This window comes from Anoplophora glabripennis, unplaced genomic scaffold, assembly GCF_000390285.2.
Source record: "Anoplophora glabripennis isolate ALB-LARVAE unplaced genomic scaffold, Agla_2.0 scaffold498, whole genome shotgun sequence".
NCBI classification, from domain to species: Eukaryota; Metazoa; Arthropoda; class Insecta; order Coleoptera; family Cerambycidae; genus Anoplophora; species Anoplophora glabripennis.
Window position 1 is genome coordinate 252,113 of NW_019416801.1, and position 15,995 is coordinate 268,107.

General features: G+C 29.5%; 1 protein-coding gene across 1 annotated transcript; it reads right to left on the reverse strand.

The window, feature by feature from the left end:
- Nucleotides 1–771: 771 nt before the first annotated feature.
- On the reverse strand, nucleotides 772–8,627 carry LOC111691935 (cholinesterase 2-like). The gene is made up of 10 exons (XM_023455471.1): nucleotides 8,565–8,627; nucleotides 8,298–8,435; nucleotides 8,088–8,234; nucleotides 7,629–7,788; nucleotides 5,533–5,909; nucleotides 5,244–5,439; nucleotides 5,025–5,191; nucleotides 4,202–4,334; nucleotides 1,044–1,185; nucleotides 772–987 (listed from the first exon to the last, which is right to left on the reverse strand). Exons 1-10 carry the CDS (start codon nucleotides 8,625–8,627, stop codon nucleotides 807–809), a joined length of 1,704 nt encoding a protein of 567 aa, XP_023311239.1. The 3' UTR covers nucleotides 772–806.
- Between the last annotated feature and the right edge of the window lie 7,368 nt (nucleotides 8,628–15,995).

Below are 15,995 nucleotides of genomic sequence, written 5' to 3' on the forward strand. Positions count from 1 at the left end.
GTTAAATCAAGTCCGTTTACACCCACTAAAAAAGCATTTCCCTATTCTCTACCAAGTGCAAAAGACAGAGATAGAATATAGATCGACGTTCAGTGTAACTCGGTCTCTAGACGATTATAGATTCTATCGATGTGCGTAGCGAGCGGCACAAAGATAAATAATATTGAACCGTATAAAAATCATTTTATATTTTATACGCATTATGGTAATAGTGTTTTTATATCATGTCTTAGTCACTCTTTATAATTTCGACCGCGGAGTATAGGTTCTCTCTTATGTTCTCTAATCAATGAATCTCTTTTATTTATTGATTTAATTAGTCCCGTTGTAATACAATCTTTACGTTTGATTTCACTTCTTCTCCGTTTAATAGTGTTTGTGCTTTCATTAATTGCATCTTTTATTAAGTTTGTAAAGGTTTCAGTAGTGACATTAATATCATTTTTCAAAACATTACAATAACTCGTCCAATTATACTCTTTCCGTCTTTCTTTAAGTTTTTTATAATCCACGTATTTAATATTTGTTTTATTATTACTACCATTAATACTTAGTTGATATCATAATTGCTAAATAATAATAATGCAGATATATAGTTAGCACTATATAGATTATAATCACCCAATTATAATGCTCAATACCGCTGTTCACTAAGATATTACGACTAAGTTCTTATATACAAAACCTTCACGATCACTAAATTGTAACTGTAACTGCTTTTGACCAGATTGCACCTATTAGAAAATGCCCTGCATATATAAAAACGATATATTATGTATATGATACAGTTTATTTCTCAAAATACGTTAGTAATTAACCAATGGAGGTATAGCATACATGTCTATAATTCTTTCCCATTTGAGGTAGTCTCTTGGATTCGTCTGCATTTCCAGTGTATCGTTAATGTTCAAATACACCAAATTATTTGGACTAACTTTCTCCCACGTCACGTTACCCAGGAAACTGTCCACTTCTGGAGTTGGGTTTCTAAAGAAAATCATGCATAAATATTACTTCACGCGATTTTGAATATAAGTACTCACAAGTATTTGACAAAGTTTGACCACAGGGTTAACAAACGGTGACGTGCCGCAACATCTTCTGGATCATCTCCTGGTGATTCATTAGAAAGTTGCGTGTCCCATAAATAACCCAACTCTTCAGCGTGACCAACACCTCCAACACCTGAAATCCGATTATGTGGTAGTTTGTAGATGTTCATTGTTAGTACAGAAAATATGACTGTTTACGTGACAAATTTTAAAATTCGTATGGAACTTTTATTTTGAGACATCGTTACATCAATGACTGAATTCTACATCTTTTCATCCACGAGTTATAACGGATGAAAAGACAAATTTCACTTGAACCACTGATAATAAGCACCATGTCCAATTTAAAATCATCTATCCATATGGATGGCGATCGCTTCCTGAGATCATGCCGAGTAAAAAAGTTATAATATACATGGGGTCAGCAGCGCCAGGAATAGATTGAGTGGTTGTTCTTAATATCCCCGGGTTATTCCTCACTTGCTGACATTTATCAATAATTATCTGCCTCTCTATTATTAATTGGTGTCTCGTATACTAAGCTTTTAAAACGGTTTAAAAGATTGATATATGGTGATCTCTGCGGCCAAGAATATGAGCCTCCACGTCCGATTCACCTAATAACATTTTCCTGCTTTCATTAAGATTCCCTCTCATTAGTAGACTAAAATAAGCAGGAGTTCCATTATGTTGTAATATCATTTGTTATCTTAGAAGTACAGAAATATCTTCCAATAGACATGGCAATTCACTATGTAAAAAGTTGGTGTAAACTTCTCCTGTAAGACGCTCTTAAAATATAATGTATAATACTAATATGTCGTCATTTAAAACATGAAAAAGAATAATTCAAAGATGTAGACATTTATATTAGGAGAAATTCGTATGTGGAATAATGGTTATAGTCCACAGTACAGGCTCCCTCTGGAAAGTTGATTACCACATACTTTATAACTCCTGAGGGGCTTCGTTTTGACGAGTCTACCACATATTTCCTCTGCGACTTTTCTCGATTCCTCGGGTATTGAAAATCAATTACCACATAGGTAATTTTTAGTAAAATTAATTGTAAATAATTAATTCAGTCAAAAAGTATTTTTGTCCGACAAATTTCAAGCCGCGTTTTTTCAGTCCGACAGTTGGAAATCGGAATTTTCACGGGGTATGAAAAATCGATTACCACATATCTAATTTTCATTTTTTCCACTTTTAAATTTACTGTACAAAATAGTGATATAAGTGTCCGACGATTTAATGTCCGCAAATTATTAAAAAATCAATAAATCAATAAACGTGATGAAATTTAATTTTTTCACTCCAAAAATTTCATATTTATAAATGGTTATTAATTATTATTATGTAAATTATTATTTGTTTCAAATAAATAATTATAATATTGCTTATTTTATGCTTAAAAATTTAAAAGTTATAAACAAATGAAGTTATTTTTGAGGCGATTAATACGATCTTAGTGCATAATGCATTATTTCTAAATAAATTAATATTATACTTGATATAAAAATCCTTTTTTCTCTTTCAAGTTTTCATTCGCGTTTGTTATTTTTCTTTACAAAAATTTTCCTATTTTTCTAAAAGAAAATCCCAAAACTTTTGTGCATAATTTTTTTACACCATACATACTTTTTTGAAATCGTTTAATTCTTTTCTCGATATTTATTTGGCTAAATTGAGCATATAGAGATTTACAATTACAAGAATAAAACGAAAAATATATACAGGGTGTTTCAGAAAGACCTCCCGTAAATAAAGGGGGTGATAGTATGACAAAAAATGAGAATTTTTTGTCTTATGAACTCTATGTCTATCTCCTCTTGTTTTCGAGATACAGAGAGACAAAATAAAATTTTTTAAATAACATTTTTATGAAAATTTCCAAATGGTGCGAAATATTTTTATGAAATTTGGTAGTCCGAGGTTTTTAAGGGTGCCAAATACGCTAGTCTAATTATTTTTTGTATATTTCATAGAGGGCGCTAGTTATGCTACATTCTTATTACAATTTAAGTTATATTTTTTTTAAGGTTAGATTTTTTACCAGTCGGGCTCCAATTTCTATTGTACAATTTTATTTTCTAAAAATAATGTACTCTTGTTAGAACTTCCTAATGTGGACGATTTTCGAGAAAAAAGGCTTTTAATTAAACTCTTACAATATTACACTATAAAATAAGTGACTTTTCTCAAAGTAAGCTTGAGCTTTGAGAAGAGGAGATAGACATATAGTTCATATGACAAAAAATTCTTATTTTTTGTCGTCCTCACCCCCTGTATTTACGGGAGGTCTTTCTGAAACACCCTGTATTGTATATTTATATGGAATTTTGCTTAATACATGAAAATACCTTATTAGAAATTATAAATACATGTGCACATTTTTTACGAAATTTTTTTCATCATTTTTTGTCGGACTGACGATTTGCGGATATATTTTTGTCGGACATTACAATTTTTGCTTATAAAAAACACTTTTCTATCGTGTGTTATTTTTGTCCGACATGTGGTAATCGATTTTTCATACCCCGTGAAAATTCCGATTTCCAGCTGTCGGACTGAAAAAACGCGGCTTGAAATTTGTCGGACAACAATACTTTTTGACTGAATTAATTATTTACAATTAATTTTACTAAAAATTACCTATGTGGTAATTGATTTTCAATACCCTGTTATTTTGGCATGTTTCGACCGGTAGACACGTCAATGTCGGAGGAATTTCTGTCGGACAAATTTAAATCGGCATTTGCAACAAAATTTCCAGTTACTTAAGCTAAAAATAAAAGATGTGGTCTTGAGTTTTCAAGACCCTGGGAAATGTTTTTGTACTTTTCCGAGTGGAAAAGCGGAGGAATCGAGAAAAGTCGTAGAAGAGAAATGTGGTACACTCGTCAAAAGGATGCCCCTCAGGAGTTATAAAATATGTGGTAATCAACTTTCCAGGGGGGCTGTACTGTGGACTATTAAGATTATTTTAATAGAAAATACAATTAAATGAGGAAAAACTGGGACAACTATTTGCCTAAGGATTAAATGTGCCTACATTAAAAAAACCCCTCTCGATTGCTCTCTACGTCCTAACGTTTAGGAACATCGTTTAGGAATTTCTTAATATTGCTTAAATACAGAAAACTTACCTGCAATTTCTAAATCCTTAAAACCTCCCATTTTGCCTTTATATGAAAATTGGTACATAAAAACGTCGGTATAGTTGGATTGTAACTTTGCATGCCTAATAGCTGGGGTTGTAAACGAGTGATCACTTAAAACCTAAACAAAGGTTTTATTATATTATGTATCATTTGTTTCAATTATTTATACGCTCTATAAACGTTGGGAAGGTTACTATGCAGCAACACATCGTGAAAGCAAGAAGTTCTTTTTTCTTTGGAAGATAGTCACTTTAACGGAAAATAGTAAAACGAATTTAGTGTAATTTCTGGCCGGCATCTCACTTTATTTGGAAGTAAATTTTCTCAAACATGATAAAATAAGACGGATTAAGACAGTGACCCACGCAACAAAATTGTAACTTCTTCTCAAGTCCACCCAATTTGCGAAGTCTGGATACGTGTCCGTTCAGATTTTATGTAAGGTTAATATGCTATTTTTTTCGTCATTGTGAAATATTTCCTTTTGAACTAGCAACAATTTCAACAAACACATGAAAAGCAGCTTAAAAACTATATCTGTACCTCCGAGCTAAACTGTATTAACTCCATTTTTTTGCAAAAATATTATGAACTCCATCTATGTTCAAGAAAAATAAACATAGGTGTTGATCAAACCTGTTTCAATAAAACTAGTATGCATACACTCAACTAATCTGGTTTAACCATCTGACAAAAGACAATAAAAGCGCTATGTACAATTAATTGAGATTAAATTTTATAAACAGCTCTCCTGTTTAAATGGGAGTTAATACAGTTTAGCTCTGAGGTACTGAATTATGGATGTTACCTTCACTATTTGTCCAGGATCGTCTTCGAATGTTCCATCGGTGTAAATTTGTCTCAGTTTAGTGCCAGCTGTCAGTTTGTTCTCTTTGGTCATATTGAACTGGTTTCTAATGAGGTTGGTTAAATCACTGTCGAAATATTTCGCACTCACCTCAACAACTGAAGGATCTTAAAATACCGGTTGGCATTGGTATCAAATACTAAGATGTTTGAATCTTACCTTCCCTATTCAAAAATAATAGTTCTTCCTCAGAGTTAAAGCCAATAATTATGGGAACTTGGTTTATGTTTCCTGTTCTAATGTCTTCATGAAATAAACCCGTGAGGAGTGCTCCATCTAGACTAACATCCTCAATTACAGGTAGCCATATAAAACCTTGGCCTTCTATTAATCCAGACTCTTTTCCAACAGCAGCCTATGCAGATTTTGATTATAATGTATGATTTATATTTAGTTTTTAACTTCGTATCATAAATCTATATATAAAAAGTGCATTCATTCAACTTACAGCAACTGTGTTGTCGTTTATGTCGGAAGCAGGAAGACTTTGCAACAGTTCCAGTAATTCCGTTGAATTATCCGAAGCGAAACTTGGATCCAAACTTCGACCTAATTCGAAAGCATAGAATCTTGCAAAGTCTTGATGTGCCCACTGACCCATTGAGGTACCACTTTGTAAAATGGCACCTCTGAATAAATCTTTATTCCGTTGACTTACTAATTGTAATCCCACAGACGCCGCTCCAGCACTCTGACCAGATATCGTTATTTTTTCGGGGTCCCCACCAAATAGATCGATATTATTTTTAACCCACTGAATGGCAAAATGTTGATCTTTTAATCCTATGTTTCCTGGTATGACTCCGTCTTCTGTTGTCAGGAATCCTGAATGAATATGGATTGAGACTTTAGAATAAATTGAGAATAAGATTATTAGTATTTAAGGATAATTATCTGATATGGAATTGACAAACAAATATTCATAAAAAAAATAATAGAAGCTTATTAATATAACGGAAATCCTCAAAAAAAAAATGACTAGTTTGGATACCTAAGAGACGAGATATTAAAAAAATAGAGTTGAGATAAAGTTACCAAAGTGTTAGAGAAACCAAAATTTAAGAGCTTATTGAGCAAAAGATCTAAACTATCAAATGCTTTAGTGAAATCAAGATATATTGTATTCGTTGAAGCAATTATGTCTCAAATAGAATCTCAAACATAAAATTTGTTTTAAGGAGAACTTAGATTATTTGATAATTAAAACAATGAATCATGAATTAAACATTCAAATATCTCGTACTCATTATATATGATTGGCATCAGTCTATAATTACTTACATCAACTTTGTATATATATATACAAATTTTTTGAACATAAGCTAATGATTTACCTAATTAACGGTAAAAATCTGCTGAATTCGGATATAACTTGTGACAGTGGTGGAGATACTGGGGATTGCTTACACTAAGAACCTCAGAAATTAGACGCTACTGAATAATTTGATAATTCTATTTCGACTTTCTACATCAAACGCCTTCAGAAATATTTTAGAAAATTTTTTTTTTAATTTCAACACCCTGTATCTCGAAAACTATCGATTGTGGGCCTATGTTTATGTAAACTTTTTCGTCTGAAATCACAGAATTTATCCCTAAAATGTGTGTCTATATATTGACCTGAATTTAGATGTTTTCCAAAGTTTATGAACAATTTTCGATTGGAACAACTTTGGAAAGAGTTTTGCAATCACAAACATACAACCACGCATTAAAAACTATAGTGTATGTGCGTCTACTTAAGTTGGAACCATATGGAAAATTTTTTTATTATTGGTTTTATGAAAAGAAGTTATTCTTCATAAAAAGTTCTGCATGATCTGAAATCTAAAATGCAATATTCAGTTATCAAAATTTCCCAGTCATATACGAGGCATATCAGAAATTATGAATTTTGCTCAAGAGTAAAGTACCCTTATGTAGATGTAGAACTTTTTATGAAGAATAACTTTCTTTCAGAAAACCAATAATAAAAAAGTTTTCCATATGGTTCCAACGTAAGTAGACACACTGTATATCGGTTTGTATTTTTTTGCCCTTACTGAAGTGTCATGCGAATAAATCTGCATGAGAAAATATAAAAGAGTTTATTATGTCAGTTGGAGAAATAATTGTATAATTATTTTTTCTTTTTGAAATAAGTCCAAACTTTTTCTCATTATTTTTTAATTTTGTTTTTAGCCCTGTTAGAAAAAATTCTAAGGTGCTATTATATCCGATTTTATCTTAATTCTCAATATTTTAAAATTATCATATGCCCAATATTGTTATAATTTTTTGTAAAATAACCAGTTATACTAAAAATGGTAAATATTATGTGAATGCTTATAGAAAACGTTCGTCTTATTTACTGACACGGTCCTCCTACTTGGAGATGTTCAATGCGAAAAACCTACGTGACCAATTTTGCACTACCTCAGTTGTCTCATTATCTCTAAACTTTTAGCTCTACAAATGTTCTTTTAACTGTCCTAACTAATGAAATTGTAATGATGCCATTACTGTTATTAATTTTACTAAAAGCGTTTCATATTTATTAGTTACCTAGAACTCCTGTACGGTAGTTCATCGTGACAACAACAATATTGTGGTCAATAAAGAATCCAGGTTTGTATAACTGAATAGTACCAGCTCCATTTCTAAATCCAGTTCCGTGTATCCATATTAACACCGGTAATGGAGTTTGTGAAGTATCTCCAGGTTTCTAAAAGAAAATATGCATCGATAATGACGATAGTTGAAAATTTTGAGATATAATTGTATTGGAGATACGCCTGTATCAATCACATTTTTGCACAAGTTTATTATTATATCAAATAGAAATGTTTTTGGTCACGAATATACCGCGTCTTAAGCTCATAATTATTCATATTTAATTTTTTTCTTTGAATTTATCTAAATAATAGGAATCGTTATATGCTTCGGCAAAAAGAGTGTGAACATAATTTCCAAAATTGTTGATATTAAAAAGACGCAGTATTAGCTAATTGTAACTATTCTTACCAAAGGAGTGTAAACATTCAAGTTCAAACATTCTTCTGTTTGAGTTAATGCGGGAACCGGAATGTACTCGTCTCCACTTTGGTAACAAATTTTTTCATTTTTTGTGGTGTTTAATATTCCTTCCCATTTTCCTGGCGCTACAGGTGCCTAAAGCGAATTGAGACGTTAAAAATAAAAAGTAAAAAAATATGTATATGTTTTCATCCTGACTTGAAATCTTAATTCACCAACAGGTGGAGCTGCATACGGTATTTCTTGAAAGGCATAATAAACTTTGTCGTTTGGAGACTGCAAGGCTTGGCCTCTTATTTGGCCCTCTGGTAGAGTGACAAGTGTGGGGTCATCTACCTATTTATGAAGAAATATGTGATATTTGTGGTACTTTAACTAGATACATAGATATTAAAAACTTGTATAAAGAAGACATTTCAAATTTACAAAACTTCGATATATTTAAGTAAGCCAATAATTACTTACATTCGCTACAGATGACTTTATGGCGCATAAAATCAGTAGCAGCAGCCCGTTGTACTTCATCATTTCGAACTAATAGCGATAACGAACGAGCTTTTCAATTTATAGAATCTGGAACTGGTAAGTGTTCGACTTTCGTAGGTCATTTATGTAAGTAGTACTCGTAGTTAACCTTTATCTTTACAATAATTAATTTGTTTTAAAGAACATATAACAATAGAAACATGATTATATCAGCACTTTAAATTAAAGTAGTTTTAACTGATTCGCATTTTGCGTGGAGTACACTCAAAAAACCGGTGACTAGTCAAATTTTACCAAAAAAAGTTCCCACAAATCATCAACAAAATATTGTCATGGCATATGTAGAGTTGTATTTAAATAGAGGAGGTCAAATGGTATCTTCGAATCTATCTAATATTACAAAAAACACAGCACTTATAATTCGAATTTACTAATTTATATAATTAAAAATTAAATGCTGTTCATTGTCAAGCTAAAATACCTTGAAAAATATTTTCCACTATTAATACATGTATTTTTCCATAATTTTATTAACCGTAAGTATATCTTTGCAGTTTCATTAATGCTCACAATGTAATAGCCTAGTTATATAGATATATTTTTTATTGTACCAAAAATGAGTTTCACAACGAAATAGTATTTAAATATTACTGTTTTCTATTAGCCCACCGCATCATTTTGTATGCACTGTTCAATTCGTCTCCTCTTATTTCTAATAACTCTTCTCAACTGATGTGGTGTTATTTGTCGACATGCTTGTCTAATAATTCTATTACATAAATCTCAATAAAAAAAATTAATGTGTTTTGTAGGATATTATGTCATCGAATAATCGGGCCATTTATTGTTACCGTTAATCTAAACGCAGATTTTTAAATTTTTTTTTTAAATAATGATTTCTGGGATTCAGTACATGCAGTTCCTCTTCATGTAAGACAGAACCTCTACCAACATGATGCGGTAATAGTAAGTCATTAGTTGAATGAGAATTTCCCGAGAAAGAAAAGTTTCCGTTAATTGAGTGGCCGTCAAGAGCTCCAGACTTGACGCCTCTTGATTTATTTTTATGGGGTATTAAACAAGACCCCACAAGATTTATGTAATAGAATTAGACAAGCATGTCGACAAATAACACCACCATCAGTTGAGCAGATTTATTAGAAATAAGATCAGATAAATTGAACAGTGGACTAATAGAAAACAGTAATATTTAAATTTTAGTTTGTTGTGAGTCATTTCTGGTATAATAAAAAAATATATAATTTGGCTGTCTTATTGTGAGCACCCTGTATGAGTGAAATCAATGAAACTGCATGGAAAAATTAATTAAAATTATGAAAAAAATACCTTAAAACTGTTTTCCACAGTTAATATAGGACACTGCAATGAGTGAAATTTTTCAATGTTTGCACCTATTTTGTAAACACCCTGTAATAGCTATAATAATGAAACTTTCTATTCAGGGTTTTGAGGTGTGATCAAATCGAAAATGCTATCCATTTCTTTCTTAAAAAATGCCTAATATGTCTTTTCTTAATGAAAGTAGGCCGTAGAAAATATATGTTAAAAACTTTAATATCAAAAAGTAGACCTTTTTGAGTACTACCACATAATAAAAAGAATTTTGGAAATCGGCCAACACCTTCCTAAATATGGAGGTGTTCCCACATTAAGAGAAACGCACTGTATATTTGGAATACTGCCGTGTAGCGTTTCTGTATTTTCACAACATGTAAATTAGTAGCAGTAATTCCACAATGTGATACTTAGATTTTTATTTTTGCAAAAGTATTTTAGTTACTTTAATGAATCTGGAATTAAAATAAAAAATTGAATATACCATAAGATTATTATTATTTAATGCTTTAAATAAAATATTAGTTATCCATGTCAAGGTTTTAGTGGGATAAATATCGATAAATAAAAGAACACTATGTTTCAAATCATTGCCAACGTTTCGGTGTTATTTTACACCATCCTCAGGGCTCTAAAATTTTTTAAATAAAATTCGTTAACTTATTAAAATAATTTAAAAAACAAATACATTTCTACATTATTGTTTCCGTCACAATTACCATAAACCCGAGAAAGAAAAATTCTAGAACAGCTCTAAAATTAATAACATTATTCACTCACTCACCGAAACTTGAAGTGGCTTTTGTCCAACTTAAGAGTTCTAAATATTAAGATGATATCTAGATACTCATATGTGTACTTATATTTCATGGAACAAATTCAATACATTCATTTTTTTTCACAGTAAAAATTGTTATAAGTAATGTAGCTGAAAAATACGTTAATTCTAATGTGTATAGATATCATGCTTCTTTTTCCTCTTCCTTTTCTTTTTTCTCTGTATATTTTACATTTAAATCCATCAAGTTTATGAAAAAAGTCTAAATCTGAGTAAACCAAACCATTGTTGCAAGAGAATTTTTTCAGTTAAACTATAATAAACCAAGTTTAAATTATCTATATCTTTCTTAGTATTGACACTATTAATTTTTTTAATATAAATCATTTCCTCGAGTAACCTTTTTCGGATAATAGGTTGATACCCAAGTAATTCTGTTTTGTCAAATTCAAAATGGTGATTGAATTCTTGTGAATGTTCTACAAGTGCCGTTGGATGTATGTTATTTGTTTTTTTTAATTTCTTTCATGTTCTGAAATACGTGCATTTATAAAACTACCCGTTTCACCAATGTAACTTTTTTACAGTTTCCACAAGGTATTCTATAAACCACATTAGATTTTAATGTGAAAGGCGTCTTAGTTTTCGATTTACCATAAAATCTACTGCCAATAGTATTTTCATTCTTAAAAGCTATCTTTTGATTTTTTTACAATATTGTTGTTGATATACATTAGCACTTTTGTTTTCATTTTGTCCTACTCTGACGACCTTATTAATCAATGAAGCTGGAAAATTATTCTTTAACAAAATTAATTTAATGTAGTTTAATTAATTTACCTGTTTAAAACTATTACAAGAATTATAGTTCAAAAATCTTTCAGAAAAAGTAGGTTTATGATACCAATTTGTTAATAATCACAGGCACACAAAAAAATGTAGACCCCTCAACCCCTCCGCTTTTGGGGTCGCTGTCAGTTCTCATGCAAAGAAAATTTTGGGTTGTTAACCATTAGGCATAATCCGTCCCTGTCGTTCTGAGCATAACGAAGTTTCACTTGCAACATCAAAAACAAGCTATACGCATGTGTTATTGATCACCAAATTTGCATCACGCTGAAGTGAATAGTTTAGAGACTGTAAATAAAAATAACTTTTTAATTTTCACATTTGAGGGCCCGTAACTTGTTAACGAAGGCCCGTATCAAAAAATTTATAAGAAGGACTGATATTATTTTGACCTCATCTATTTGTACTCGATTTACCGGGACATCCTGTATGCGCGAAATAATGACTGCTAGTGACAAAAACAAATCTGTCTGGAAACTAATAAATAATAAAAGGAGGCCTGGAAAAGATTTTGTTTCTACCAGACAATTTTCGCCCCATTACAATAATTGTTCCCATAATAAATAAAATGTTTGGGACTCTAATCGGAGATACACTCGTGGAATACTGTGAGAAATATTCCATATTTTCTGATTCTCAGTTTGGATTTCGAAAAACTAAATCTACACTTAAAGCTTCCTTGTAGCTAACAGAAATAATTGTTGTTGAAGGTCCTGATGAGGGAGCACATAGTAATATTACTATGTGTGACCTCACAAAGGCTTTCGATTGTGTTAAAAGAAATATTCTATTAAAGACATTGGAATATTACGGGATTAGAGGTAACGAACTTAAGCTTCTAACATCCTAATGGGGTCCCGCAGGGATCAGTATTTGGACCTGTTCTCTTCTTATTATACATTAATGATTTACCACACTCTATAGTTAATAGAACTTGTGCCATGTACGCTGATGACACCACTCTATTAAGTAGATGCAGCAACTGTCTAGGGGACAATGACCTATTTAATGCTGATAAATGGTTCTCTGCTAATTAATTAAAATTGAACTTCCGTGTCTTTTCTTCTTTTCATACTCCAAACACTGTTACAAATATATGAAAATAAAGGGAATTACATAACTCATTCTGACATACATAATTATGGCACCAGCAGGCGGGTGATTTGGTGGCTTCATTTTCTCGAATACGTATGACACATCTCAATAAGATTAATCTCAAATCATTTAACATTTTAACATTACCCCTTCATCCGGCACCCTCATGATTGGGCTGAATTTTACCAGTTTCGCGAAGCTTTCTTTCCACCGAGGCCAATGTTTGTCTATGAGGAATCGGTCGATTTGAATATCTTTGGTGGTATAATCTTACTGCAGCGTTACTAATTTTTCTGGATTCGAAAAACACTTGGAGCATGTCGACATATTCGTCATTGGTATAAATATTATTTGCCATAATTATTCTGATAACAAATTAATCAATTGGTACTAATTAATGGTTGACAGAAAGTGCCAATTTATTAATATGATAAATAACAATTTATTTGTTATGACATCCGCCTACTTTATTTTTACAAATTTTTGCAATTACTCCTTTAGTGAAAACTATCGGTTTTATCGAAAAATTACAAGAGGTAAAAAAGTTGCGCAATAAATCAGTCTTCCCAATAAATATTTTTAAATAAATAATTTGCCTCATATAAAAAATTTCTAATAAAATATTGGAATGGAGTTGATTGTTTCACTCCTTTATAAAATTCGCAAATGATCGAACAAATATTAAAAAGTTGTCTCTTTATTAGTAGGATGCTCATACCAAGTTCGTGTCTCTAGCATTCCTCATGTTAAAGAAAAAATTAAAATGTGAATTTCAATCCCCTCCTTTAAGACGGTATATCTCCTCAGGCATGCAACGTTCATATAAGGTATTTTTACTTCAATCCTCTTATCTTTGGCTCTACATTCACTGGTACCATTTTTGCTACTTCATTTAAAAACATCCTGAAGAGTCTTTGTGTTACAAAAAGCAGCTGCTCGTCTACTTGCGGGTGTCCCTGTGTTGGCTCCCAGCAAGGAAATATTTGCAATCTCATGCTGATATACATCAATACATCACTAGATATGCTATACAGCACTAGATATCTGGTTGAATCTTATTTGCGTATTACCTTAACTAAACGTAATAAGCTTAAAATCAGTCTGTTCAACAAGTTTGATAATTTTTGTAGACGAAAACAGATTAAAATCATATCTCAAAAGACTTTTCATAGGTTTACGAAATCATTTATTTTAAATCATTGTTTTTATACTTTGGATGAATTTTTAACTTTTATGAACACTACTCAGCTTATGTTATGACTATAAATGTAACACTTACTATACATAAATGTCAATAAAGATCTATCTATCTATCTATGTATCTATCTATCTATCTATCCACCACGGTAGCGTAGTCGGTCGAGAGTACGGTGGCAAGCATGTCTCGGCCAGGCTTCCTATTCTGGTCCGTCTTCGATCCCTGGCACTGACAATGTTGATGGATAATGGGCGTTTGTCCGCGTTTTTCTGCACAACCTTTGGCTTTGGATTTGGGGGTTGTCGCATTTCTGTGGTGCGTTTTATGTTTCATTTTTATCTATCTATTATTATTATTATTATTATTATTATTATTATTATTATTATTATTATTATTATTATTATTATTATTATTATTATTATTATTATTATTATTATTATTATTATTATTATTATTATTATTATTATTATTATTATTATTATTATTATTATTATTATTATTATTATTATTATTATTATTATTATTATTATTATTATTATTATTATTATTATTATTATTATTATTATTATTATTATTATTATTATTATTATTATTATTATTATTATTATTATTATTATTATTATTATTATTATTATTATTATTATTATTATTATTATTATTATTATTATTATTATTATTATTATTATTATTATTATTATTATTATTATTATTATTATTATTATTATTATTATTATTATTATTATTATTATTATTATTATTATTATTATTATTATTATTATTATTATTATTATTATTATTATTATTATTATTATTATTATTATTATTATTATTATTATTATTATTATTATTATTATTATTATTATTATTATTATTATTATTATTATTATTATTATTATTATTATTATTATTATTATTATTATTATTATTATTATTATTATTATTATTATTATTATTATTATTATTATTATTATTATTATTATTATTATTATTATTATTATTATTATTATTATTATTATTATTATTATTATTATTATTATTATTATTATTATTATTATTATTATTATTATTATTATTATTATTATTATTATTATTATTATTATTATTATTATTATTATTATTATTATTATTATTATTATTATTATTATTATTATTATTATTATTATTATTATTATTATTATTATTATTATTATTATTATTATTATTATTATTATTATTATTATTATTATTATTATTATTATTATTATTATTATTATTATTATTATTATTATTATTATTATTATTATTATTATTATTATTATTATTATTATTAATTATGAGCAAGTTTTGGTGATAGAAATTCATGACTATGGTAAATATATACGTAATTTCATTCATATTTTATCATGGTTTTGTTAGTATTATAATTACATTCCGGTTTTTATCAGCTGACCTATCGCAAAGCTGTTTTGTTACTTATGCCCCGCTCCTACAAAAGCTGAGAGAACTAGTAAATTGCCACAGACTTTTTCCAGTAATAATTCTTCAGCATCAGCAAAAACTCTTTTGTCGCTTACCTTTATTTCATTGGTAAAATGGGTTTATATTAATTCAAGTAGCCAATTCATATCTTTAATCTGCGATTGTAACTGCTTTTTAAATTTCAAATGGATGTATAAAAGTCTTTTACATTTTATATAATTGTAAGCTGTTTTCTAATTTTGTTTTTAAAACACGAATTTGAAATCATCCTCACAGAAAACTTCAGATTGTAGCATATGGGGTTGTGTGAAGAGCTATGCTACTTTAATATAATAAAATAATAACTTTTTTACAGATTTAGCAAATATTTTAGTACCTTGGTACTACATTGCTTTTCCTTTTTTTTTATCAAAAATATTCCTCAATGACCTAGACATTATGCAACATTGTAATAACTAAAAGAAGGTGCTTTATCGAGTTTGACAACAACTAACATTTAACGTCTTCATTGCATACTTTGTGCATTCCATAATATTAACAAAACAAATATTTTGTTTACTAATTGCAGGGATAGGTGAATCGCATTCAAACTGCTTTCGACCAGATTGCACCTAATAGAAAATGCGCTGCATATATAAAAACGATATAAATGATACAGTTTATTTCTCAAGATACA

Coding starts and splice junctions, on each gene's coding strand:
- LOC111691935 (XM_023455471.1), bottom strand. CDS start 8,627: ATGATGAAGTACAACGGGCTGCTGCTACTGATTTTATGCGCCATAAAG. Junction 7,789..8,087: donor TGAATGTTTACACTCCTTTG/GTAAGAATAGTT, acceptor ATTTTCTTTTAG/AAACCTGGAGATACTTCACA. Junction 988..1,043: donor TCAAACTTTGTCAAATACTT/GTGAGTACTTAT, acceptor GATTTTCTTTAG/AAACCCAACTCCAGAAGTGG.